Here is a 26752-nt window from a genome sequence, read left to right as displayed (position 1 = left end):
TTATTTTTTTAAAACATCTACATGAAGAATGTTTCTTATACTTTACGTTTTGACATTTAAGTCAGCTTAAAAATTTACTTTATTAAAATGAAATTTTTAGTGAAAAAATTTTATTCCAGTGAAAGTATACACATGAGCTATAACTACAGGACAGCACACAACCCCCCCACACAGATACTGACCTGCTACTGGAGCAGGTGTGTGTCACACACACCCACCACACCAACTAGCAGGTGGAATCTTATTTAGACTCAGGTGTGCTGGAAGCTGTGCCTTATACAGAAAGCTAGGGGATAAATATGCCATAAGCAATACTAAAATATGAGGAAAATAAAGGTATATTTGCCTCCCAGCAAGAACCTAGAGAACTGTAAGATAAAATACTAAATTTTGCAATGTAAAGAGATGGTGTTTGAGCTCCATCCCTCTCCAGTACAGGCTGCTTCGACAAGCAGCCGTGCAGGCAGTGCCAGCTTCAGGGATACAGTGCCACCTACTGAGTGTCACCAGGGCTCCCACGGCTGCAGAGGGGACACTGCCTGCCTTTCAGTAACACCTCGTGTTACTGACACACACACACACACCCCCCTGCCCCCACTCTGCTGTCCCTGGGAGCTGGGCTGAAAAGTCATGGGCACCTCTCAAACATCAACACTGCACTACTGCTACAACCACCTCTGCCAAAGCTTTTAACCAATTATTGACAGAGACTGAAAAGCAAATTACATATTACAAAATGCAAAACATTGAGTTTGCTCACATTTCTGCTGAACAACTCCAACAAGTGCTATGTACTCACCAAAAGAGAACTTGGTTGCCCTTGTACCTCTCATAGCGGGCACTTGACGACATTATTCTGAAGGAAGAGGAAGAGAAGTTTAATTTCAATTTTAATCCCCAAAGATCATAAGCCATTCATTACCACATTTCAGTAAAATCACTTTCAGGCTCTAAGACCTCAAATTCAACTATTTTTTTTTTTGTTCTAAACAAAGTATGTGCTTAACCAGAAAATTCAAATTATTACGGTGTTCCTCATTATCCAAACAGGTAACATACAGCATGTTCTCTAAATGTTTAAATCACTCCCACACATTGGAATTACCCATAGCAACAGAACTGAAGGAACTAAAATACTTCCAAAGCGGTTTTTATGTTTTGTTGGCCTTCCATTTTATGGATTCTGAGATCATCTGAATGTCTGAAGCATTAAAAAGCTTTTGTAATCTGGAGTTAAGACAGGGCACTGTCTACACAGTCTTTTGTAGGCAAATGGTAGTAAGCTCTGCCTTCCTTCTTAGAAGAGCTAATTCGTTTAGAATCTATGCCACATTATTTGCAGTGACTTAACTCAGCAATGGATTAAGCCAATGCTCTGCCACCTCAAAGTGCAGGCAAACAAAAGCTCTGCTTATCTCCACAAAAAGTCATAGATGTAAGTGTGCTAAAAAACACTAACTGCAGAGTACTTCACCTTAGCTGATGTTCTCTGAAATGTGAGAGTATGTCCAGTCCATGAAGGAAAGAACAGATAGTATTCAAGTCCTAAAAAGAAAGAGAAAAAAAAAATACAAACATAAGCAACCTCATTCACATCTAATCACTCAGTGTTACTTTTCAGATTCTGCAATAAATTACACAGAATTATACAAAGCCCAGATTAATAGGATAGGTCAGGACACACACAGATTTGAAGAACCCTGTCTACACTTGAGCTGTGGAAATTAAAAGAGTGACGTCCAACTGATGCATAAACACTGACCTGAAAAAAAAAAGATTTATTAAATATATCTCTGAAAATATTATTTATGGGAATGGATACAGCAGCAAGCAACACGTGGAAGAAGATAAATAGAGCAGGCCTGTTCACCCAAGGTCAAAAATTGTTGAAACCTTCTCAGATCTCTTTAAAGAAGAAATTTTTTAAAAACCAGTGAAAACCTAAGCCACTCTACAGGGTGCAGAGAACCACCACAGTACCTTTTCATAGCAAAGGGGTTATGTTTAGAGAGGAAGAACTCTTTCATGTCCACCTCAGACCTAGCTGGCAGGCCCATTACAAACTACACCATTCTACTGCCTCTCTTGCTTGGCCCAGTCCATGTCTAGAGGGAACATCAAAAATTACTCTTTGGCAAAGATGAAAACAATAAAGCTTTAGAGGTCTCTCCCTCCTACTATCACTAGTCAGCACCACATCAGTGTCATCCACTAGCAACCACAGAAACAAAAATATTAAAACATGAAGATTATTTTGCTTTATAAACTGAACTTTACACAGAAGCTGTAATTAGGAGATACAGCTGTTTAAACTTCTCACCAGACAGAATCTTCTTCAGTCACAAAAATATCTGTGCTGATGGTGCAGACCACATGGCAGGGAACAGCTCACTAGGGCTATTCATCACTTAATTTACTGTCCTGAACAGGTGGGCTGTTAGAATCAAATACATGCACAACAAAATCATTATACATCATAGAGAAGTCTCTCCAGCTTGGCCTTGGAAAGCATGTTCTGAATTTTCAAGTGCTGCATTTATACAGTGTTTACAAAAGATAAATCAGTATGAATGCTGGCCTCAGAATTTACAATGGATTTACTTCAGAAAAGTTCTTTGGCTTCATAGTCCATGTTTAGCAATATAACAGATATAGACTGCTGTATCAAATAAAAGGTCAGATGTAATTGCAAACCATGTAAAACCAATAAAACTCTGAATTTTTTTTTAAATGCCATTACCAAATCCTATGAAAATTAAACAGAAGGCCTGAATTTGTAACACATTTATAAAGCACTCATTTCACACAGTCCAGTATCATTTTAATCCTCCAAGCTGCCACAAACATGATTTTATTAGTGAAATATCCAGGAGCACTAGCTATGGATCAGACTTCAAACACACCACAGCCTGTCAGAGGTGGGCACCTGGCAGCCAAAGGGTCATTTCAGGTATCCAACAGCTCCATTACTGAGCTTTCCCTGTTTCTGAGCAGGGAACGGCCTCAACTTCTCCACCTGAAAGCATCAGGCACAGAAATGCAGCAACTATATACTCAGAGCATACAGTAGCTTAGTAGTTAACAATATCTGATTCCCAGGCCAAAAGAAGAACTGTAAAAGTTGGGTAGCCAGGAGGGAATCATTATTGGGTATTAAAATTAAAGCTGAATTTTTTAAGTCTTCATAACTCATTATGTCTATGTAAGTTTTCCTACATTTTCCAGTATTTTTTTACATAATTGGGACTAAGATGTAACGGAACATCTTGAACATGTTTTAGATAAACAGTTCTGTAGTTATGAGTTACAGAAAACTGTAAGCAGAACAAGAGCTTATGTTCCCATTTAATCACAAAGCTTTTAACTTCTGCATATGAAAAATGCACATCCTGACTTGTAAATTATTCTCTACAACTCCCCAGAATGCAGTCCCTTTGCAAGTTCACTTGGCCTGGACTGACTCCTGCACTCCACCTGCAGCACACGGGACTGCTGTACTGACCTACTGAAGGAGCTTGATGAACAAACAGTTGGTCAGTTAAAGAGATAAACATTTCCTTAAAGGGATACATATCTGGAAAGCATCCCCCAACTCCAACTTCATCTGTTGCGATGAGCAGCAGCAGAAGGAACAGCTGAGCAGAGCACAGCAAAGGGAAGGCAAAGGCTCCTATTCCCTCACCCAGCAGAAGGCATTTAACTTATACTGCCCACTATTACTGTTCTGACGTTGATAAATGTAATAAACTACATGATTAATGTAATTCCCTGCCCAGCCAGGTGACACATCAACAAGCTAAACACATTGGCTACTCACACAGCAGTTTCTGTAGGTGGTTTTAAATCAGGATCTGTAATGCTTTCCCTAAAAATACCTGACTTTTAAAGCCCCTCTCCTAGTCATGCAGAGCAGGTGATTTTGGGTGCCACTGAGAAAAGAGCTAGCTCAGCAATCTCCTGGGAAGGGCTGCAAGGTGCCTCTTTCTGCCAGTGCATCGAATGTACCCATCCAATGTGTCTTCCATGTCTTGGTGAAAAAAGCCTTTTTTACTTGTTTAAATAGATACAGCCAGGTAGAATTCCTCCTCTCCCTCACATGCCACTTCAGATTCTAACAAGAGAGGATAGAGTAACATGTGTTGTATATATCCCAGCTTGTCCCAATAAAATGAAAATTACTTACCAGTCATAGTTTGTGAAGTTTTCTTCAACATTTCCAATTCATTTCAGACAAAGTGCTTAAAATAGCACTGAAATAACGTTTGACATGCTGTGTTTAGAGACTCATTCTGTATTTTTGCTGGCAAGGATCAATTAATCTGAGGCTGGCCAGAGATGGGCAGGGGCTGTGGCCACCTCGTGGACAGAGGCTTAAGTCCAGCTGCACCACACTCCCTAAAATCCTCCTCCAACAGAGCTGAAAGCATTTATGTCTCTAACTCAAGGTTTACAACAGCTTCTAATACAATTTTCAGTTTTATTTTTAAAAACAGATTTATGTCACCACAGCAGTTATAAACAGTGGACAAGCACATAACCTCAGTACAAAGGGTAGAGATAATTTTCATAGATACTTTCAGATACTCACTACAAAAAGTGATGCCAAAGGGCAACACTCAGCACCATATCAGCAGAACACAAAGCTTTTCCTGGAATTTTAGAGCCCCTTTCCATATCCTTCCTTATAGTCCCTTTACTTACTTCTTTCTGTCAAAATCCAACCGAGACACAATTATTGATGAAACACAATTTCTTCACATGCTGTAAACTGAAGAACAAGATCAGTATGATTTTATTTTGCAATCTTCTCTTCAGAGCTTTTCATCAGCTGAAACAATAGCTGAAACTGAACCACAGGATCTACCTGCAAATGCTATACCCACACAGATTCTTCACTCTTTGTCAAAAAGCAACCTTAACTAAGGTTATTTACGGAGAAAGTAACTCACAGCATCTATCCACCTAGCTAAAACTGCAGCTCCAGTAACTCAAGGGAAGGTGGGAAACTGGGCAAAGAATAATCAAGCAGTTGTTAATCCTGTTAGAAAGGAGATTTTCTATACTATAGAGAGGAAATATGAACACTGCGACTGCAGTGATCCTGCACTAAGCTGCCTGGGACAGATCATTCTTTGCCTCCAGTTCTCACAGCAGATGTGTTTAAAAAAGCAGAGGACATCTGTGTCTTCAAATTCTTCCCATGACGGAATACACTCTAGAAAACAGCGTGTGCTTCAGCAGCAGTGCAGAAACCAAGGGATGGCTCTGCAGATGACGCCGTTATCACAAAAGCATGGCCACCAGCAGCCTCAGCTTCCTTCAGCACCAGTTTTTATCATCTCCAGCACACACATCCTTCCAGCAAAAAGCTTAACCAGCTGCTAAACCAAAGGTGGTATAAAACACAGAGATTTTAGTAACAATATCATATTATATAAATACATATTCTTTTATGGTAACATCCTCATCCCAATATAGTTTGAAGTGAGCCACCTGAATACCCAGACCACTTCTCATTTTCCCTGCCAGATGCTAACTCTCAGAGATCCCATAAGAGGGGAAAATAAAAGCAGCATCAACTGAAAGCTCACCACACAAAAGCAAAGCCACCAGCTAACTACCACCATCACTCATTTATCCCAAAACATTTCTTTGAAAGTAATTTGCTTCTACTTTTTTTTTGCAAGGGTGGTGAAAAATTAGTTTCTTAATTGTTAAGATGTAACTTTTTAAAACAAAGAAGTAAGTACAGTCAGCCAGAAAAATCATCACAAGAATATAATCCAAACTCAGAGTGGCTGAGGAAGTGGTGATCACCCTTAATTTCATTATTGGCATCTTTTCAAAATATGACCAAGATCTGGATGCTTCTGAACAAGCACCACAGTGCAGCAACACCAACGATAAGCAAAATTTGCAAGCATGCATCATTTCATTTTGCTTCACCCTCTTCTCACCCAATCTCTGGCTTTTAATCCAATACGCAGCTTTACAAAGCTTGGAATTAAGGCTCCAGTGGAACAACAGTGGTCTCGAACATGGAGTTCAGAGCACAAAGTTTCCCAATCAACAACTCCAGCGAGCACAACTGTAATTCACATGAGCTGCATCCAGATGCTTTAAGTCTGCAACAAGGTCCAGGACAAATCCTCCTGCAGTGTTAAAAGCAGGTAAAAAGCAGTGTGATGCTCTGAAATGAGGATGGAATGACTGCATCAAAAGCAACTTTGCCCCTCAAAAACACAAACCAAAAAACTGATACTTCACTTTATGTGACCCCATCCAGGTGTTCCAGTAACATATCATTATTATTATTATACACTGAACAGGAAATCTAGTCTATTTCTAAGGAAAATAAATTGTTCTGAAATGACCTCATAGTTGCAAATTCTGATTAATCTCACGTAGAGACAACCTCTCTTTGTAATCAGGTATTAGGGATGCTGAGGAACAAGGTCCAGGACAAATCCTCCTGCAGTGTTAAAAGCAGGTAAAAGCAGTGTGATGCTCTGAAATGAGGATGGAATGACTGCATCAAAAGCAACTTTGCCCCTCAAAAACACAAACCAAAAAACTGATACTTCACTTTATGTGACCCCATCCAGGTGTTCCAGTAACATATCATTATTATTATTATACACTGAACAGGAAATCTAGTCTATTTCTAAGGAAAATAAATTGTTCTGAAATGACCTCATAGTTGCAAATTCTGATTAATCTCACGTAGAGACAACCTCTCTTTGTAATCAGGTATTAGGGATGCTGAGGAAGCCATAAATCCCCACAGACTCCTTTCAGCACTGCCTGTCATGTTATGTCCTTCATGCCAGCAGGGAGAGTCAGCCCAGTTCCCAAACAGCTGCATCCAGCCCCAGTGAGCCAGCACCAGCCATGGGACAGCTGCTCACTGCAGCAGGGCCAGGACTCCGGGATGCTCTCAAATCCCAATGAGCCTGGGCTTCATAGATACCCAAGATCCACCCTGAACCTGAAACAAGGGATCTCAAAGAAAGCGGACTGGCAACTATTTTTCAGTCAGTCCAGAGTTTTCGACTGTCAGGGAACAAGAAAAGAGCAAAAACCTGCACCACAGCACCAGCACTTCAAAGCCGCATGTAAAACCAGCTGTGTCAGCAAGTTCCAGACAGATTGCTCTCACATGCAAACCTGTCCCAAAGAGCCGCACAAAGCCTGTCTCTCAATCCACCCCAAACACATTAAATTCCTGTTGCAAGAACATATGCTTGGCTCACCCGAGGCTCCCCACACCCAGCCCACACAGGCTACCAAGCCACCCAGGATTCCTGGGGTCACACACAAGAACCTGCTTCTACAGAAGCACAAACGATGACCAATGGTATTTTGCATCCGTGCCTTTTCCAAGCTAAGGCAGTTGGCAGGATGCATATTTTATATGTTTCAGGGCAAACAAAATATTAGTATTTTCTAAAGATCTGTTAGAGGTTCAGCCATATTACTGAGAACATACTTCAGAAGAAACAGACATACATTTCTGCCTTTGAAACAACAAACCATATGGCAACAGCTTCCTAAATTCCAGTGGCATTCAAAAAGACCATCAGGTACAAAATCCTCCAGGGGAGGAAGCTGCATGGTTGAAAGGTACCTTCTTGTTTGTATGCTGCTTAGCTGCTTCTCCCTCTTCAGTGCTGTGAGCAGAAACAAGGCTGGAAACGAACTCCAGCAGAATCAAGCACTCACTTGGTATCAGGACAAGGATTTTAATAGACTCTTGGACAATCTGAATTTCTCTGTATTAAAGTTATTTAAAGTGCCTAGTAACGCAAAAAGAGGTGATTCTTGGAGCACAGAGCATAAGTTGTGTAAGCTCTTAAGTGGGAGGCTCCCTCCAGCCCAATGCCTTAACTTGCTTCTCAGTGATTCAGCAGGCTCCTTATAGAGATTGAATGCAGCTTTTATTAGGGATCCTGTTAGGCTCAATAAAGACTTTGTCACCCTTGGGGGGATGTAGTAGAAGAGAGGAAATGTTACTCAGCACGGTTTATGGTCTTCATTGCTTCCCTTCCTGTTGCTTCATCGAAGGCTGGAATCTGCGCTGTTTCCTTTAGTCTCCGTTTAAGGCCAATTGTAAAAATAGTACGCCCAAATTCTTTCCTGATACTGTAATACCAGAAATAGAAATACAGAAACATGCTGTAGTTCTCTGATCCGTATTTTACACACTCAGATAACTACACAGCAAACGCACCAACTTTATGGATGCTGGTTCAAGAAGCCCACCCTACACACTGTCAGCTACCCCCGAAACTTGTGGGAGGAGCAGTAAAATCCACTTAAACATATGTAACAGAGTGTACAGTTCCTAAACTAAAAGGAAGATGATGAGATGAACTGGAAAGCAACTCCTTCATCTTAACTTATTTACTGTCCTTGCTCAGTGGCATAGACATTGGACTTCAACAAAAATGCAAGCAATGCAATAGAATGTCAGCTCAGAGCTCTTTACTTAAAGTAACAGTTCCCTTTAAAGTAGCCTCCTATTTAGTTGGAGGCCACTTAAAAAACAAAAATAAAAATGAAATACAAGCACTGAGGCACTATTAGGGAAGAGAAAGGATGGATTAGTCAGTCAGACAAATGAAAATGTTATGAATGAAGGCTGTTAAAGTACCTTGCAGAGAATGACAGAGTTTAAGCAGCACTCCTAAGGAATGAAGCCACAACATTCCATGTAGGAAATGCCACCAACTCAAAAAGCCTAATTAAAGAACCTTTCATGGAACATAACAGCAAACTCCCGTATGATCTTACTGTGTGCCCGAGACTGCACACAGTAACATTTGTATACAATAAACTGGTTCAACTACTTCAGAGCTATATTCCATTATTCAGACAAAATGGCATCTTTATACAGGATAAAAGAGATGAAAAGAGACTTCATTTCACTCTTGTAAACCCAAGAAGCAATTCCCATGCACAGCATCCATTATTAACAGTATAGCCACAAACAGAAAACTAAAATCTGGCTCTTGTTTTTGCAGATAGTAAGAAGTAACATTTGCACACTTGGATTTTTATCTTATTTTTTGTGAAAAAGTAGAAAGTCTCTCAATGGGGCCAATATAGTTTCCTTATATATTATTTTCTAATATTTCATTATAACATGCACATGGATACAGGCACAGACTTGCACTCCTAAGAATCAAACTGTCCTTAAGAAAATTTGGAAAAGCTGGATCTTTAAAAACAGAGACTTGAGAGCCACTATTACAGTTTATTGATAGACTGAAAATACCTCAATTCAGTGGCATACTTCTAAAAAGAAAATAAAAGAACTGAAGTCTTTCTATATGAAAATAAAACAAAAAGTTTCTCTACTCACCAATCGCTCCCCACACCCAATCCAGATAAACACCTTCCACCTCAGAACCCTGGATTATGTTGATATAGGACTTTGGTAGAAAGAAAAACATTTAAAGGAATGAGGGAGGGAAAATTTTATATTATTTTTACTGCTGTTTCATCACAGAGTCAGCATTTCTGGAACCCTGACTTCACCAGAGGAAAAAAAACTTCCTTTGGAAAAGCTGATTTTGCAGAGTGAAGTTCCAAGGGTCCTGAACTGGAGAGACAGAACATCAGATGTCACTGCTCCAAAGCAAGCAGCTCATGGAGAGTTTTGAGTATCTCAAGCACTGTTCAGCCCTTTTTACAGTTAAGAACAAACATACAGCTATGAAAAACTGCCTTCAACTAAAACATTACCATAAAGTTCCCAGACATACATTACTTAATTTTAAAATATCTTTCAGACTTACATACTGATAACAGAAAAACAAACTGCCTCAAAAACCCTGAGCTCCTGAAATTCAACAGGATGAGAAGCACAGAATATACAAAATTATCAAAGAGCAAGACTTTATACCAAACAGTTTTAAATAATACAAAGATCGTAAAATCAGCCTCCTAACCCAGGCTCTTGAAAAATCCACCCCAAAAATGGGCAATTTCAGGCTTCCAGTTTAATTAACAATTTGTTAGTCAAGCAGCTGACCACTTGTCAGAATTACCTTTCCTTCCAGAGGACAAGAATCCATCAAATAGCAATATTTCAGTTAAAACCTTTTGATCGTAACTCCAAAAACATCAGCTCCTCTGATTCACAAACTCCCTGCTCTTTTCAGAGGAAAAGTGTCAACATCTGAAATTTCTTCTTAAGAAAACAAGGAATTCTGTTAGGAAAGGTCAGAACACTGAAACATTTAGAAAAAAAAGAAGGTACATTCTCATTAAATAAGAAATTTGGTACGGAAACCTGGGGATGAGGAGAGAGGAGGTGGAGGATGAAATCCAAAGTTCTATGCTTATCCATACTGGCAGTGAGGCTGAGTGCAGCTCAGACATATTAAACACCTCAGTTGTTACCTACACATGACTTTGCTCTTACTGCAGAAAATGCTCCAGTTCTTGTTCTCTTTCCTCCCTCCTGGACTAGCAACTGCTGGTTCATATTTAACATATAAACACTCCATTGTCAATGTTTTCATCACATTTTGCCCAATGTACCTTTGCAGCAAGTGAATGTTAAAACCGAGATCCCATACTACAGCTCAACAGGTATCTCATACAGAGAAGGACTGACAGACACAATAACAACACTTTACTGCAGGTTTTTCCATCATATTGATTGTCGGAGTTTTATACAAATGGGTAAGAATATTTATGATTTTTCTGTGTGTAATTTCTTACTTCTTTGTGAATTAAAGCAAGGAAAGATCATGTCTGTCCAGAAATTAAGTCCTGCTAAATAAATAATAGTGAAGGCAAAATGAGATCATTATCAATATTGTAATTTAAATCACCCACTCAGTATCTAGGTAAGGGAGAGGAATAAAGCTCTACTAAATGCCTAAAAATGTTTCGGTGCATCAGTAAAACAGGAAGAGAATGATGAGATTATAATTGGAGAATAAAATATCATACAAATGTAACGCTCTCCTTCAGTCTTTTTCAATAAAACCACTGAAGGAAAAAAGAAAAATCAAGCTCCAGATACTTTATTCCCATAATAATGTCATTATGAGCTATGAAGGAATTCCTGTAGTGGACAGCAGTAATATGATCACCAGTAATTACTTCTACATCCTGGTATTAGGATACCCAAGCACTAGCAAACAGAGCAATCCAAGAAAGTTACTGCAATGTATAGGAGGCGATATTTCTTAGAGAGTCTAAATTATCCGAATATAGATTCCCACAAATTTTACTACTGCCTCAACTACTACAATATCCTCTCACACACTGAGAAAGGTTAACATGCCTGTGTTCATTGTGCCCACACAGTAGCAGCAAATATGCTTATATCCCTCACCAAAAAAAAAAAGAAAACCAAACCAGAAACCAAAACCAGGATTAATCAGTAGCTCTTCGCACCTTCACTCATAACAAAAAAATTAGCCAGATTTATCTCACTGAAACATTTGAATGCAAACCACCATGGCAAAACTCTAGGAACTGATGCTCTGCCACTTTAACATTTACCTTTGTATTTCTCAGCAATACCTGTGCCATAAACCACAAGCTTACAGATTCAAACTGAGGAGCTATATTTGCATATGCATATTCATCTAGCTAGGTTTCAAGTTTGAAATCAAATCAAATAAATGTCAGAGGTACAGATAACTGTGCACTTCCCTAGTCATTACATTGATCACTGATCCATAATGTTACAAAGGGAATAATTCTAATTAAGAAAATTAACAACTTCAACATTAGGAAGAACAACAAACAAGCATACCGTTAACAGACTGAATCAACCACAAGATAATATTGTTACTCAGGAATTTCTAGCTCCAAATCCTGCAGCCTACCCACCAGGCATCCAGCTTCACAAAGTGCAACAAACTTCATGACTAACATCCACAGAACTATAGATGATGCCAAGGAACTGCCTCCTCCACCTCCATACTAAAATCAAACACTTACTAATTGACAACACGTGAGACACAGGCTCCTTCAGCTGGGTTGTAGTATATGAGATGACACAGAAGCCTCTTCTTCTCCAATGAGCCATTCAATCCTTAAGCAGACCAAAAACTTTAGAGGTTACAATCAGCTTTGACTACAAAAATCAAAACAAGCCAATTCTACCTTTCTCATCCTAGGAAACCATGATCAACACAATTTGTAATGCAACACACCAGAGATTCCTCCAGCCTCTTGCTCCTCCAGTGTTAGCCAACCACAACCTCTATGGAAGTACAACAAACCCACTTTTAAATGAATCAAGGATCTCACCTAAAAATAAGATTTCTGTTTTAAGAGAGCAATACTACCATTATTTACTGATGATGAAAAAAAAATGAAACAAAAAACCCAAACAACTAATATTAAACTCTAAACTTAATCTGAGCAAAGTTGGATTTATTAGCAGTGTTGCAATGCCTTCCTTTAATATGCCAACTTTTGACTCATCAGCTCACATTAAAAGAGAGGATCCACACAGGGAGATGAAAGGCAATGTCTGGACACAGCAGCAGAATGCTGCAACAAATATTACACCACCACGATCTCTCGGACAGTCATGCCTGTGACTGCAACCACGGAGAACACACACTCTAGATCCCAGTCCCCCCAACACAGGAGAAACAGAAGGATCCAGTATCGCAGCTCAGACATTTTACACAATTACACTGAAAATTAAGACATCTCTGTTGTGTGTTTTCTTGGAAAGCTGTGCATTTAGAGTGTCTCAGCCTCCCACTCAGGCAGCTGGTCCATTGCAGCACTTACCAAGTACACTCTGTCCAAGGGCTAGAAGGAATGAACCTGTTATCTAAGGCTTCTCACTTTATTACATTAGCATTCAAAACCGTGAAAGCTATGTAATTATATTTCATATAAAAATACATTTTAAAAAAACGTTCTACTAGAGTCAAACTAGAGCTTGGGAAAAATCAAAGCAATATTACTATTCGCCATATGAAACACTGAAGTCCATGACCTCCAGATTTTACAGAGCCAGATTTGCTGCATTTGAGAGACCCAAACTAAACGCAAAGGAAATTCTCAATTTTTCTTAAAAACATGGTTGTACTCAGCTCTGATAGGTTATGAAGCACCTGTTACCTACAGGTCTGCTATACTCCATAATCACCTTCATCTACATAATGTGAACAGAGGGGAAACAAAACAGAAAAAAGTTCCTCTCTTTAGCCATGGACTTCACCAGGAAATGTACCCCAATGCCTCAGGAATTGGGCTGAAGTGGTAGGATGGTAGGCCAGATACACAAGATAAAAGATCGTTTCTAATGATCACACCAGCTGGATGATACCCTTTAATCCCTGCACGTCTGTTTGGAAGAACCAGAACAAGAAGACACTGACAGGCATCTTGTAAGTCACCTATAACGGCATCTGTAGAGGAGTTTGTTGAAGGAAGCCTTTCTATCCAACACAAGGGAAGCAGTAAATGCGTTTAACAGGAGGTCAGCAGTCTGACATAGGACTGCCAGTTTCCTTCCTACTTCAAATGGGAAACAGGAACAGAAACTTCTTCTGCAACAGTTGGAAAGAACAATTTTACTCAGCCAAATCAACACAGCCTACTGGAGGCTGGACATGTTACAAAGAACCCTGAAAATGCAGGATCAAGTAAATGAGATTTAGTAGAATAACCTCCCCACAGTATCTAGTGGCCATTGGCATGCACAACTCTTTGTGACAAGAGCATCATAAAGCTCCCAAAATTGAAGTGGAACAAAAACAGTACCATCACCTTTCAACACTAAACCCATGATACAGTTTACAAAGACAAACCTCGCTCCTCAGCTCCCTCAAATACAAACTGCCAAAGTAAAAAACATAACAACAGCTCTGGAACTCTCTCTTTATAGGAATTCATATTTGGCCACAAGGCCAAACTGTATGTGCCTGCAACACAACACACCACCACAGGAATTCCTTCCCTCCAGACCAACAGGACCAACATTCAAGGTTCATTAATGATCAGTCTTTGAAGGACGGACTGCTTAAATGTCAATGCTTTAATCAGGCACAAAAAGATTACAAAGAGAGCATCCCTTAAGGCAGTTATTTTTGTTCCATTCATCAAGAATTTGCTACACTCCTGACATGCTAAAAGCTAACCAATAATTAGCAGAGCTAAGGAACCTCAAGAAACCAGATGCAGAATGCTAACTAATTTGTGCATGCTTCCCTGAACTCAGGGTATTTCCAAAAATACTGCATTGAAATCATCAAAAGAGGAAGAAGGGTGTATCACAGTACCATCAAACAAAGGAAAACACTCTATATTTTAAGCCTGGAGCCATTGCAACAAGAAGACCTCCAAATTTTAGAAACAGCTTGTCTGGCAATACCAACATGAGCAGAATTCTTTTATGGCAATATCGGGCCTCTTACAAGGAAGGGCATCAAAGCCCTGGACAGACTTTATCAAGCTAATCTCAATACACTTCTCAACAAAAACTCATTTCGCACATGCCTGGCAAAGTGTTTTGCACTTCCCTGCCAACTGGAGGCTTATCTGGAATGGTCCTGAGAAGTGTGCAGCTTCTTTGCCAGTGACAAGACCACCACAAGCCACCTTTTAATGCCAAGGGACTCACTTCCATCTGAAGACTGCCAGCTTTTTACATTCTTGGGATAGGAGGATCAGCCATTGCGCACCAGGGTTATTAGACAGAGCCATGTAGTAAACAGCAGCAGTGTGTGATCAGTGCACTCAGCAGCACAGCAGGGATGTCAGACAGCTGCTTACAGATGTTTGGCTTCCTCGCTTCTGCTCCTCAGAAACGGGGCTGCCCACAAGCGGGCAAAACCTGGGCACAGGCACCTCAGTTTCCTCTCACAGCACACATACACACAAGTTCCTTAAGGCTACTACTCTCTTACTATTTATTTTCACTGTAGACAAATATCCAGCTCTCCTTACACAACGTGACATAAGAAACAGTTTATTAAAATAAACATTACAGAGAACTCCTCTCTGAAGCTTATACAAAATAAGTTTGGGTATACTGCCTGAGGAGATTTTCTTTTGAAAATTTTTTTTTTTATAGTTACCTTTTTATTCACTACAGTGTTTTGCAGCTTTAATACTGTTTCTGTGAGGAATTTACTACCTACACATCCTGACTGCTTATCCTCCACCCTTTGCATTTTGGAGAACAAAAGCAGAAAAGAAATGTGTTTTTTTCCATTTGGCAACTTTTCTGAATGCCAAGTATAACTTGCAGTTCTCTCCCACCTCCTTCCACACCCTTTTCTGGCCCTTTTTCACTATTCTAGTATCTCAAAGTTCCTATTGCAAGGTCAGTAACAAGGCACTAGGCTCATCTTTTAGGTCAGATTAAGCATTGAAAAACACACTCTTACTACCTAATCAGTCCATGAAATAAGTTTTTTAAATTCAGATACTACAATAAGAAATAGCTTTGTAGAAAAATATTACATTACACATTTAAACTTTAATTCATACATGAAAACTTTTAGTTAAATTATCACTCCACAGAGGAAACTAAGTGCATGACCGTACTTCACAGGGAAAAGTATATACTAAAGGAAGTAAGTTCCAATAAAAAATTTCAAGACTTCACCATAATTTCTGGTTTTACTCTCAGGGCTGTCACAGCTGTCAATAAAATGAAAAAACAGTTTTTCAGGAACAGTAGAAGCAAGGACAGGAAAAGTAATCTTGGAGCAATAACTCTTCACATGCTCCTTGGCAGATCACTGGGAACAGCCACCCTGATACACTCTAACTCCACATGCTCCTTTAACAGGGTTTATATGAAGCAGAAGTCATATTACCTTCTGGAAAGAACCAAACCAATCTTATCTTGGAAAGTTACAGGTATGAGTTTAGTTGTCCCCAGATTTCCATGTTTGCAGGCTGGGGAACAGAGAGGAAACACTGCAGGCACCACCTGCCCACTGGCACCAGCTGCGGCTCACAAGGTCCCCACAGCTGTTCTGGAGCACTGAGTGTCTTCTGTGACAACAATGGGCAGAAATTTGAATCATTTTTCAGCCCCCTACAAGCTAAATTTACCACCACCTTACCATCACAGTTTAGAGAATCAGGCCTTGAAATATCTGATCAATACTAATGTATGACCTAGTCTGCACAATCACATCTGCTGAGTCCTATATCCTGCATTTAGTGTGAAGATTATCATGAAACAAGCTGCTGTGATCTCTGGGTTTTAGTTACAGTTACTTTGGCCAACAGCTTGAAAAATATCTCTAAATACTGTCTGTATAAGTTTCTAGTACACTCTGAACCACACAGTGAAAACAGTGAGCTTGTTTTACAATCATCTCTCCAACACAAAAGCCTTGCTGATAACTATATAATCAGTCCAGAAAACCCCAGAACCACTGAGTGAATCTTCTAAAGACCTTCTTGGAACAAAATATAAAGAGTAGAAAGGATGTGCAGCCCTCTCAGGACATCCTAACATCCCCCTGAAAGCCTGAACAGAGACAGGGGCTGCACAACAAACACCTCAAGGCAGATACAGGACAGCATCAATATCAGACACCAAACTTTCTGAACAAGATGAAGGAAAAGGGACGGAGACTTGGAGAAGACTTTGTGCTTTGAGAATAACTTCATAGGCAGATTAAGAACTTGATGAATTCTAGAGATGTTTGGTTAAATAGTCTTACCTACACTCACACCAGATTCTCAAATTCCTTCAACCAGCCAGCACTGAACCAAAAGGCACAATGTTAATGAAATCTGTGCTTGAGAATCACTCTGTATTAGGATTGCAACAGCAGCACAAGCTTTAAAAAAGAAAACAAAAAAGCACTAAAAAGAGATCAAACCATGCCTGGACAACAGGGGCTTCAGACAAAGCTGCTCCTACACATACCAGACTCTGGGTGAATTAAAGAATGACACGAAGTTCTTCTCCTAGGTAACAAGTGACAGGATGCGAGAAAATGACCTCAAGCTGCACCAGAGGACATTTAGCTTGGCTATTAGGAAAACTTTTTTCATGGAAAGGGCTGTCAAGCATTGGAACAGACTGCTCAGGGTGGTAGAAGAGTCACCATCCCTGGAAGCATTCAAAACAACTGTGTGAACAAGGCACTTAAGGACATGGATTAGTGGTAAACACGATGTTGCTGCTGGGTTCACGGTTGGACTTGATCTTGGAGGTCTTTTCCAAACTTAGTGATTCTGTGATTCTGTAAAAATACTCAAGAGCATTTCCTTTAGGCTGAGGACAGCTCTTCCAGAGGGAAGACACCGATGCCTGCCATCACCAATCAGGAAAAGTTCCTCCCCCCAGGTCTGAGAGCAGAATTCCTGCAAGCACCTCTGACCTATCTTGCTCTGCAGAGCCATCAACACACACAGATTGCGATCATCTTCTTTCCTCTCATACAAGAGTCATACATATAAAAGTGCCTTAGAATATAATTTCCTTTAAAATCCTTATTGTACATATATCTTGGAGAAAAGATATCTAAAAATTATATACACAAGGTGTGCAGCAGACACCCACACACAAACAGGTGCATAGACCAGTCACAGAAAGCAAGAGACACCGACACACAAATTACAAAGCCAAAATGTTTTGCTACCACTTTTGCTGTGGCCTTACTTCCTTCAAATGAACCCCAACGTGCAGAGGCAAGTTAGTTTAGGCAACAGCCTCTGACGTTTTTGTGTAACTACACACAAGAGATACAACATAACCATTACACTTAAGTAGGATGTTCGGATTCAACAATTCCACCAAGACTTAGACACAAGAAATGCTGGAAGGCACCAGCTGTGCTCATCAGCTCCATTCATTCTTCGGTGGTCCTGTGCAGGGACAAGAGCTGGGTTCAATAATCCTTGTGGATCCCTTTCAACTTAGGATGTTTTTTGATTCTAATACAATTCCTCAAGTTCCCCATGGTTAACTTGTAGCTCTTTCTCAGCTAGACCCAACGGCACTCACATTTCTTCATGTAAACTGGACTAGCATTGGGAATAGGTACACCACATGTTCAAAAAGGCTGAGCCAGTGCTTTAAAATATCCACTCACTTGTATCCCATAACAGAACCACATTCTTGCTCACCACTTCATTTCAGTGAATCAGAATTGGAAATTACATGCAGGAGACAAACAAGGATGGCAGAACAGCTTTTTACCTTGTGATGTGTAACTCAGTGACTCACTACACACAAACCCTCAACTTTCTGCAAACAATGCCAATACACATGAACCACTGTCCATAGGGTTTTTAGTGCACTGTAATTTCATCTCCTTTTTAATACATCTATGTTCTGGTGAGCAGACTTTACACTAGATGAAGGAATTTTCATTAGTCATGGCCCAAGAGCAGAATGAAACATGCAGGAAGAAAGGGCCAGGGCAGATAACTTAGAATAACCCTTCCAATTCTGCGCAGAGAACCAAACAGCATCACTTGTCACAGACACAAAACATCTGTACACTTCTGCTCTTCCAAGGTGAGACACTGGAACATGGATGCCCCATCCCTGGAAGTTTTCAAGGCCAGGTTGGACTGGGCTTAGCGCAGCCTGGTCTAGTGGAAGGTGTCCCTGCCCATGACAGGGGGTTGGAAAAGGAGGGTCTTTAAGACCCCTTCCAATCCAAACCATTCTGTGATTCTGTGACAAAGAGGTGAAAGACTCCACTGCACAGTATCAGCACAAGGAGAGGCTAAAGCATGCCAACCATTCTTCCCAGAGGGTGACAAGATGTTTGGCTTAGAGACACAGCTGTGAGTGACCACTACAAACAAAAACCCTACGGTCTACCCATACCAGGAAAAGCAGCAGCAACACAGTCCCAAGGACCCTTCAGAGAACCATATTTAAAGAAGGTATTTCAGAAACCAACATGATCCCAACCAGTTTTAACAACGCTGCTCCAAGCCAATCACAGAGACACTTACAGGAGCAATGTCCATGACTTTACACCACAATGATAGAAGCATCAAATACTCATTTAACCAATGAAGAAGCCCTGATCATCCCTCAGCTGCCAGGGAGATCAGATACCACAAAGTCACAGCTATTAGATGGAACAATCCTATGCATGTTCCACCTACACAAGGTGATGAACACTGAATGTTCAGTCTAATTTACTTCCCAGAATTTTTATTAAAAGTTTGCTTTCCTTGGCATTTCATTTTTTGTGGGTTTGGTTTTGACTTTTTTTTTTTTAAACAGCTGTGGTTCACAACGATCTTCCAAAAATAATTAACAAATTATATACACCTACTCCAAGGCAACTTAAACATCACAATGTTTCCCTGTCTCCATCACAGTTTGTTTTACTCCTTTCACCCCTGCCCAAATTTTCCTTTCCAGGACAGTGCTCAACATCCTTACCCACAAAACAGGTTAATATGGACACAGACTCTAAAAAATCAAAACACTCACCCATCCCAAAACACTCATGCTGATTTTCTCTACTTTTTTAATATTACGTTTTTTTGAACAAGGAAACTTTGTTAGACAGACTCTAAATTTCAGAAAAATCTTGTCAATGTCACTTCAGTAAAGCCAGTAAATGTAGTCAAAACTCAAGCAGTTCCCTGAAACCTGATTTATTTCATTGGAACCACAAATCAATGTCTGACTGAAGTCAACAGGCTTTACTGTTAGGAAAGCTGGAAAAAATACTTATTTCTGAGAACTACCAGCAGAGTTTCCTTGCAGGTATTCCAACCAGACAATAGCTGCAGAACAGCCAAACCAGATCCCGCCTCTGTGAACAAGGTACCTTGTCCAAGACTTAACATAATGTTACTTATGTCTCTTAAGACATAAATAATCCAAAGACTAACATGAGCAACACCTTCAGGCTTGCTGATGAGAGCACAACAACAACAAACTCAAAAAAATGTTCAAAAATGAGCAAAAAACCTTGCTAAGACAGATATTGAAGCCCATATAGCTGGGTATTTACATATATTAACATTTGTTAAAGCTGGTAAATGTTCCAGTATTGTATTTTGGTTTATTTGAAACAGCAGATGGATTTTCTTTTTTATGTCCACCTAATTTAGGGCTGATTTCAACTTCAGAAAGTGTGTTGTACTTAAGGCTCCAGGTAGTGATGATCTGAATTATTTGGATACTGATATACGCCACGTTGTTGAGTACCTCTGGCCAATAATTCAACTGTATGTCATGAGCACGGAACTGCGTCCACATAGCAATGAAAACGTAAAAAAACCAAACACAACTGATTTTAAAGTAAGATTTTGTAAATTCAAAGTCAATCCTATGATCAGTTACAGATTAAAGATGCTAATCAAGGTTCATTTCAATTATCCAGAGAAGAGATTTCACCCTGCCCAGTCTTGGGGAGGGGGACACCACATTTTACCTGCACTGGTTTTTCCGGGATGTTTAGGAAGACTGAACAACTACTACCAACGTGCGCCAATTGGTATTTATCTGAATCTTTGGAATAAAAGATAAAAATACATCTGTCAAAGAACATCACTCTTGATCACCTCAGAAAACAAGGTGCAAACACAAAGTTTATGAAAATTAATTATCAAGCAGCATCTATTGAGGTAAAACAACAGTTTGCATGCTTGGCTTTTTTTATTACAGGAAAACCACAGATCTAATTGAGATGTTAAGAAATAGAATAAGAGACAACTATGTTAAGAAATAGAATTAAGAGACAACTACCTACCTAAAGCACAAGACAAAATAGAGGAAAATCTAAACACTAAAAACTTCCTAACCCATCAAGCTGACAGGTGAAGAGACACTGTTTTCCCAAAGCTTTGAGGCTTGTTGGACAATCCTCCAGGATTGGCATTGCTGTATTTACCATGAGCTTAAATACATTAATTTAATGAGCAGCTGGGAAAAAAAAATGTAGTTTTGTTTTACCTTCAACTCAAAGCTATGTGGCGGGGAAGCGCAGAAGGAAGGAAGAAGGTTTATGACTGTTTCATTAAAAGTAGTAAGAATTTCAACTTCATTAACACAGAAACTATAGTCTGCTTTCGAATAAGACTCAATCTTAAGAGGTGTCAGCCACCACTATGATCCTCAATGTGCCATTCCTCATGTACCTCTGTTCTGAACTTTGGTTTTAGTAGGTGGCTATAAAAAAGCTTTACAACTCATTTTATTTAAAGAGACTAATCTAATATTTAAGTAACCCTCACAAGTCTAGGTCTTTCCTAGTCCTAGCAAGATGCTGATGGAATATGGTGTCAATGAAATGCATGCACTCTCAACGTCTTTCTCTAAAGCTGCAGTTACTCAACATTCTTGTCCATGAAAAAATTTTTGCGCACGTGATTTTTCAATCATACTGACCATAAATAAAACTGTAACTGTTGCCTTCACAGAACTATTTATAAATTATTCATATTACAAGGTTTTATGTTTTTCTAACTGTAAAAGATAATTGTTGCCCTATGAGCGCAGAAAGGCTATCTGCACAGGGTACACAAGGACCCAGGAAGGAATTCGTTAGCAATAAATTGCAGGCATGTTAGTACGTGTTCCTATCACTTTGGTTATCACCAGTGATAACTAATTTTTCCACTTTAAAGGTCTTTTCCAGCTTCCCAACATAGTCACATGCCAAGAGCAGCCCAAGTCTCTGCATGGTGAGAGATTAAAGTTATGTAGCACATCTTTGATCAAGTTTTCAGGAGATTCTCTGGCAAAGATACTAAAGCAGAAAGACACAGAACAATCTCAAGGATTTTACAACAGTTGGCTGCTCCTCATCTTCAGTTTGAGCTTCAGAACTGTTACCTGCATGACAAAGTCTTACAAAGTGTCACCTATAAAAGAACAGATCACCAAAAATTGGGAATGAAAGTGTAAGACAGAGGTTAGGTAGTAGAAAATTATGACAGGAGTCAGGTTTCCATCACTCCTCTGTCCCTGTTTTGGAGGCCCACATACTAACAGTAAGGGGTTTTTACTAAATAGAAACTAGCATCTGCATCTTCATTTAACACAAATTTCTTTTGGCTTTACAATAACTGCAAGCATCTCCACTTTTGTGGTGACTCTACAATTCTAATTACTTTCAAAGGCTATCCAAAACCAACACCCTTGATACAGTTACACTCCTAAAAGCTCACCTCAGATTATAGAAACAATAGATTTTAACAATGGTTAATCCCATTTCACCTACCAAATTTTGAGAAAATTATTAATAAGATGAAAAAAACCACTTCGAAATACCAGTTATTTCTGGAAACAAGAAGCAGATGTTCTCCTCTGTTTGGCTCAGCTGTGCTACAGTACAAGAGTGCCTTTGTTATGCTGTCAGCAATAATTTATTTTATTTATTACAGCTATTTTATAATGCCCATCAATGTACTATTTGTGCATGATTTACATTCACGCAGATCTATTTCTCTATATCTAAGCCATCAAGAAGCATCACATACACACTCCAAACAGCAGACCCTGTTATGAGAAAATTCTGCAAATTAGGTTTTTTCCTCTTTCCACTGTATTAATAAAAAGGGAACAGGAAGAGAAGACGGAATTAGTATTGCCAAATGAAGTCAAATTAACATTAATCAAGAACTACTGCAAGATGAAGTTAGGAAAATACAAGAGCTCTAAGTATAAACTCCAACTCTTTGAAGTCAAATAAAGGCAAAGCTTTCTGAACCACGAAAGTAAACACTGTCTAGAACAAAGTCATGAAGAACTAAAAAAGATACTATATTGGGAAAAGGTTCCATGAAAAATGGAAGAGAGCATGCTCATGGAGGAGAAGGAAAGACAAAGAAAAAGGAGCACAATCATTTGCTGTTTGGCCCTATCAACCACTGAGCCCTTATCTGTGGCAGCATGAACAACTCCTCTAAAGACCAAAATCAGAGCCTTTGTATGGATCTGGTAAGGAATTCTGGGCCTCAGAAAAAATTAAACCTTTAATGAGAGCACACACACGGTGGGACAAGCATTCATCCTTCCCTCCTACTGCTTTGAACAAAGATTTTCTCCTATTAAAATATTTCCAAATTACTAATATCCCCACCTGTGACAAGAAACAGCAAAAACATTGCACAATAAATCCCATATTTCCAAGCAAACACTGAAGGATCTGCATGTATAAACACTCACAGATTTACCACCCTGGGAGAAAAGTGAAAATATTAAAATATTAAACAAGTGTACAAAATCCTATTGTTTAAGTATAGGCATGATTTTTTTCAGACTAAGTATCCAACTACCGCCACAGTTTCCTCTGTCTGACTAGACAGAAGGGATGATTTGTTAGGATAATCTGTTATCAAAACTAACATCTGAGAGAAGCCTCACAAATTCTGCACTTTCAGGCCATACCTGAGAGACAGGTATACAGATTTATTTCCAGTGTCAGCACAGGGTCACAGGCCATCAGGGAACCAGCAAGATTTGACTAAATGGGACTCACTCAAATCGTAGAGCAGCATCTGCTACATAAACAGGCATCAATCCACTAGGAAACATTCTGGAACTCTTTCCACATGAGAAGTCACTTGCATCACATATGAACAATATGCACCTCCAATGATGGACCAAGGGAGAGAAAAGGGAGAGGAGAGGAAGCAAAATATTTGCCAGCCTTTGGTAGTTTCAAAAAAGATTCTAAACGGAGTAACACAACAGCAATTACATAAAAATGTACACATCATTAAATTTTTGCTACAATCCCTACAAATTCATCAAAATAATTCCCTCTGGCAAATAAATTAAAGATTGTAACATATGAAGTATCTGAGCAACAACAACTAAAAAAAAAAAATCAAGTGTGTACATGCCTAATATGCATAACTTATACACTTTAACAATTAGCAAACATTGGAATGTTACCACAACACTGAAAACTTGCCCTAACTCATATTTTTCCAAACAAAAATATTTGTAGCATCAAGAACTAAAATACTTATTTGAGCAAGACACTGAGATAAATTTCAAAATAAGTAAATTACAAAAATATTTTAATATCTCCCTGCTTAGTTTTGTAGTTCTTAGAAATTAAAACATTTTGCCAAGAAAAAGATCTACAATTAAAATCATATGGATAATTGTACTACTTGTAAGCAAAATCTGGCATGTGGAGGGTTTATCTGTATTTTTCCAGAGACTACACAGATGACAGGAACAAAGCACCAGACCATGCTACTAATCAGCACAGCCCCAACCCTGTAATTTGTAATAAATACCCAGGTAAACTGCTCATATAAACTGCAGGAGCAGAAACAGAGAGAGGGGCAGAGAGGGACTGAAAGCGCCTGAAACTCATGTGGATGAGCAGCTTTTGCTTATCATAAAATACCAGTCATAGCTTGGGGAATTTGAGGGGGTTCCTGTACAAAAACGCAGTCCAAGTGCACAAGCAGCCCCGTGCAGCCGATTTTGTGTGGGAAGAGGGGATGATACCCTCCCACCAGAGTAGGAGGGGAGAAATGAAGCCACACTTTTTGTCTGTGTACAACTGGATACTTCAAGACAGGAGTCACCAGATCATTCATCCTGTGCAAGGACACCCAAAATTTGGGTATGATCCTAATGGCTGCACTAAGCAGGTTTCAGCTTCCCTGCCTCAAGTCTTGCAGCCTACAAAGGAAAGGGGACAAGCCAGGGTGTTGATAATAAATAAATAAATAAATAAAATTGCAGTGGCTTTCTCCAGTTCACTTATCACCCTATAGCCATCTGTCCTCACATCCCAGAGCAGATGTTTGGAAAATCTGTCAGCGTGACTGTGACAGATTTCACGCTTTGTATCTGAGCAGGTAGCACAGATCCCCAGGTATACCCTGCTATCAAATTAGGGACAAGCTTTTCTTTCTAAATGTATGTAAACAAAAGCATCCCAAGAAAACAAAAGTGACTTGATTGTAATTATCTACTCAGCAACAGGCAGCAAGAACCGAGGACCCAACCCTGCCAAGTTTTAAGTACATGTGTAATTTTAATCACCAGTAGTCTCACTGTGCAGTGTCTCTAAAAGCCTGCCAAAACAGGGCCAAATAAACAAGGGAATTCAGACTTTTTAAAAATCATTTTAGAAGTACTATTACTTAGATTAGCAAAGATTAGATTTTTTTTTCCCGCAACTAAGATACCTTGGCAAATTCAAACTTGCACACAACCCTGATGTCACTCTCAATGGGAACCTACACAAATGCACACAAACCCACAAGCAGTCAGTCATGATATCTTACAGTTTAACACTACAAGGTTAAGTAAAATAATTATTTTAAGGCAGTTTTTGCCTAAACTAGGTGATAACCATAAATAATTCCATGACAGCTGCTGGGGGAAAAATTGGGGATGCCTAAAAAAAGAACAAAAAGCCCTACACAGCCACAGAGGTTGGTACAGCAAGTAGGAGCGGTGGGCAGAGGTTCTGGGCCAGGCCAGATTACCTGTTTCCCAAAGTCCAAGCCACGACAAGCCAGCACGGAATGCCAACTCATGAATGACACTTCTGTGATGAACCCAGTTGCCCAACACTGCAAGCCACACTAGCAAAGGAATTTTGCTAACTGAAGACTCCAGCTGAAGAGAAAGAAAGAAAGGTCTGAAGCAAGAGGGGAGTGCTAAAAATAAGGAAAAAAGAATGGACACAGAGACTACCTCATCATTAATTTAGAGACACAAGGAGGAATGTGTTGGATATCCCAAAGCGAGTAACCACTGGGACCGAACTTCTGTATTTCACTCACTAGGCTGACTTGAAAGGTAAATAGGGGGCTCTGTCCCGGTAGCATGTACTCCAGCCTCTGAGCAGTTCCCTGAGTAGCCCTTCCATAACTAACTTATAAGGAAGACCAGGCAGGACATTTCTGTTATCCACTGAAGTATCAAGGGAGAACAGATGTTTCCCAGTCTCCAAGGGAAAAACTCAAGAGTGTATCACTTCACAGCACTAATTCTTGAGCACATTTAAAAAAAAAAAAAAAAACACAGCAAGGGAAACAAATAAAGGAAGGCAAAGGGTAAGTAAGCAAACAAACTCCAATCAGACCTTCAACAAATGCAAATTATATCAAACTTACTTCATTATTAAGTTAATGCTCCATGACATTACCATTCCCAAAAATACAGGGCTGACTACAGACCGGCTTGTGGGCTTGTAGGGAAGGGACAGAGAAGGCAGTTAATTAGAAAATGCATTTTATTTTAGCTTACCAGCCTCACACATTTCTATACTCCCACTCACTGCAGAAACATCTTTATGAAGTCTGGGCAGCATAATTAGTTTGGTTTTGTTTAAATCTGCATCACCGTACAGGTAAGCAAAGACTTTCAGCTCCCTAACTTTTCCCATAAGTTTTGCATCACTTTATAAATATGCAACATTTTACTTTTCGGTGATCTACTTCTTCTTGTTCTTCTTCCAACAGCTGGCCCAAAGTACTTCATGAAGAGCCTTGTGCCTGTACCCAGTGTGTTACTGGGCGTTTAAACCACTGCTGGTCCCGAGAGGGCCAACTTTGGAGAAAAATAAATAAATAACCAAGCTCCAGACAGAAGTTTGTGCTCCAGGTCTATGTGCGCACCGCGGACCCCAGGCTGTCGGAACACGGATTTACGCAAAGGAAAAGTGAGAAAGTAAATACAAAGACTCCCTGGGAAGGAGCCGGAGACGCCTTACCTCCGGAGTGCGCTCCGCGGGCTTCTTCCGCAGCGCCTGTTTGATCCTGGGCTCCACTGGGGCGCTCATCCTCCAGCCCTGCGCCCTCCGCCCCGCGGCGCCTCGAGAGC

At 39.8% G+C, this 26752-nt stretch overlaps 1 protein-coding gene across 11 annotated transcripts in view; it reads right to left on the bottom strand.

Moving 5' to 3' along the window:
* Positions 1–26746, bottom strand: part of RAPGEF6 (Rap guanine nucleotide exchange factor 6) — a 123757-nt gene extending 97011 nt beyond the window's left edge. For all 11 annotated transcript variants that reach the window (XM_017746888.1, XM_017746896.1, XM_017746892.1 and 8 more), the window contains exons 1-3: positions 26643–26746; positions 1475–1545; positions 800–856 (exon numbers count right to left, since the gene is read on the bottom strand). In XM_017746888.1, the coding sequence (XP_017602377.1) occupies positions 800–856; positions 1475–1545; positions 26643–26711 (197 nt within the window). In that variant the 5' untranslated portion in view covers positions 26712–26746. The remainder of the gene's footprint in view (positions 1–799; positions 857–1474; positions 1546–26642) is intronic.
* Between the last annotated feature and the right edge of the window lie 6 nt (positions 26747–26752).

This window comes from Corvus brachyrhynchos, unplaced genomic scaffold (assembly GCF_000691975.1).
Source record: "Corvus brachyrhynchos isolate BGI_N302 unplaced genomic scaffold, ASM69197v1 scaffold381, whole genome shotgun sequence".
NCBI classification, from domain to species: Eukaryota; Metazoa; Chordata; class Aves; order Passeriformes; family Corvidae; genus Corvus; species Corvus brachyrhynchos.
The sequence above is the reverse complement of the archived record's forward strand: the minus strand, read 5'-3'. Positions and strand labels throughout refer to the sequence as shown.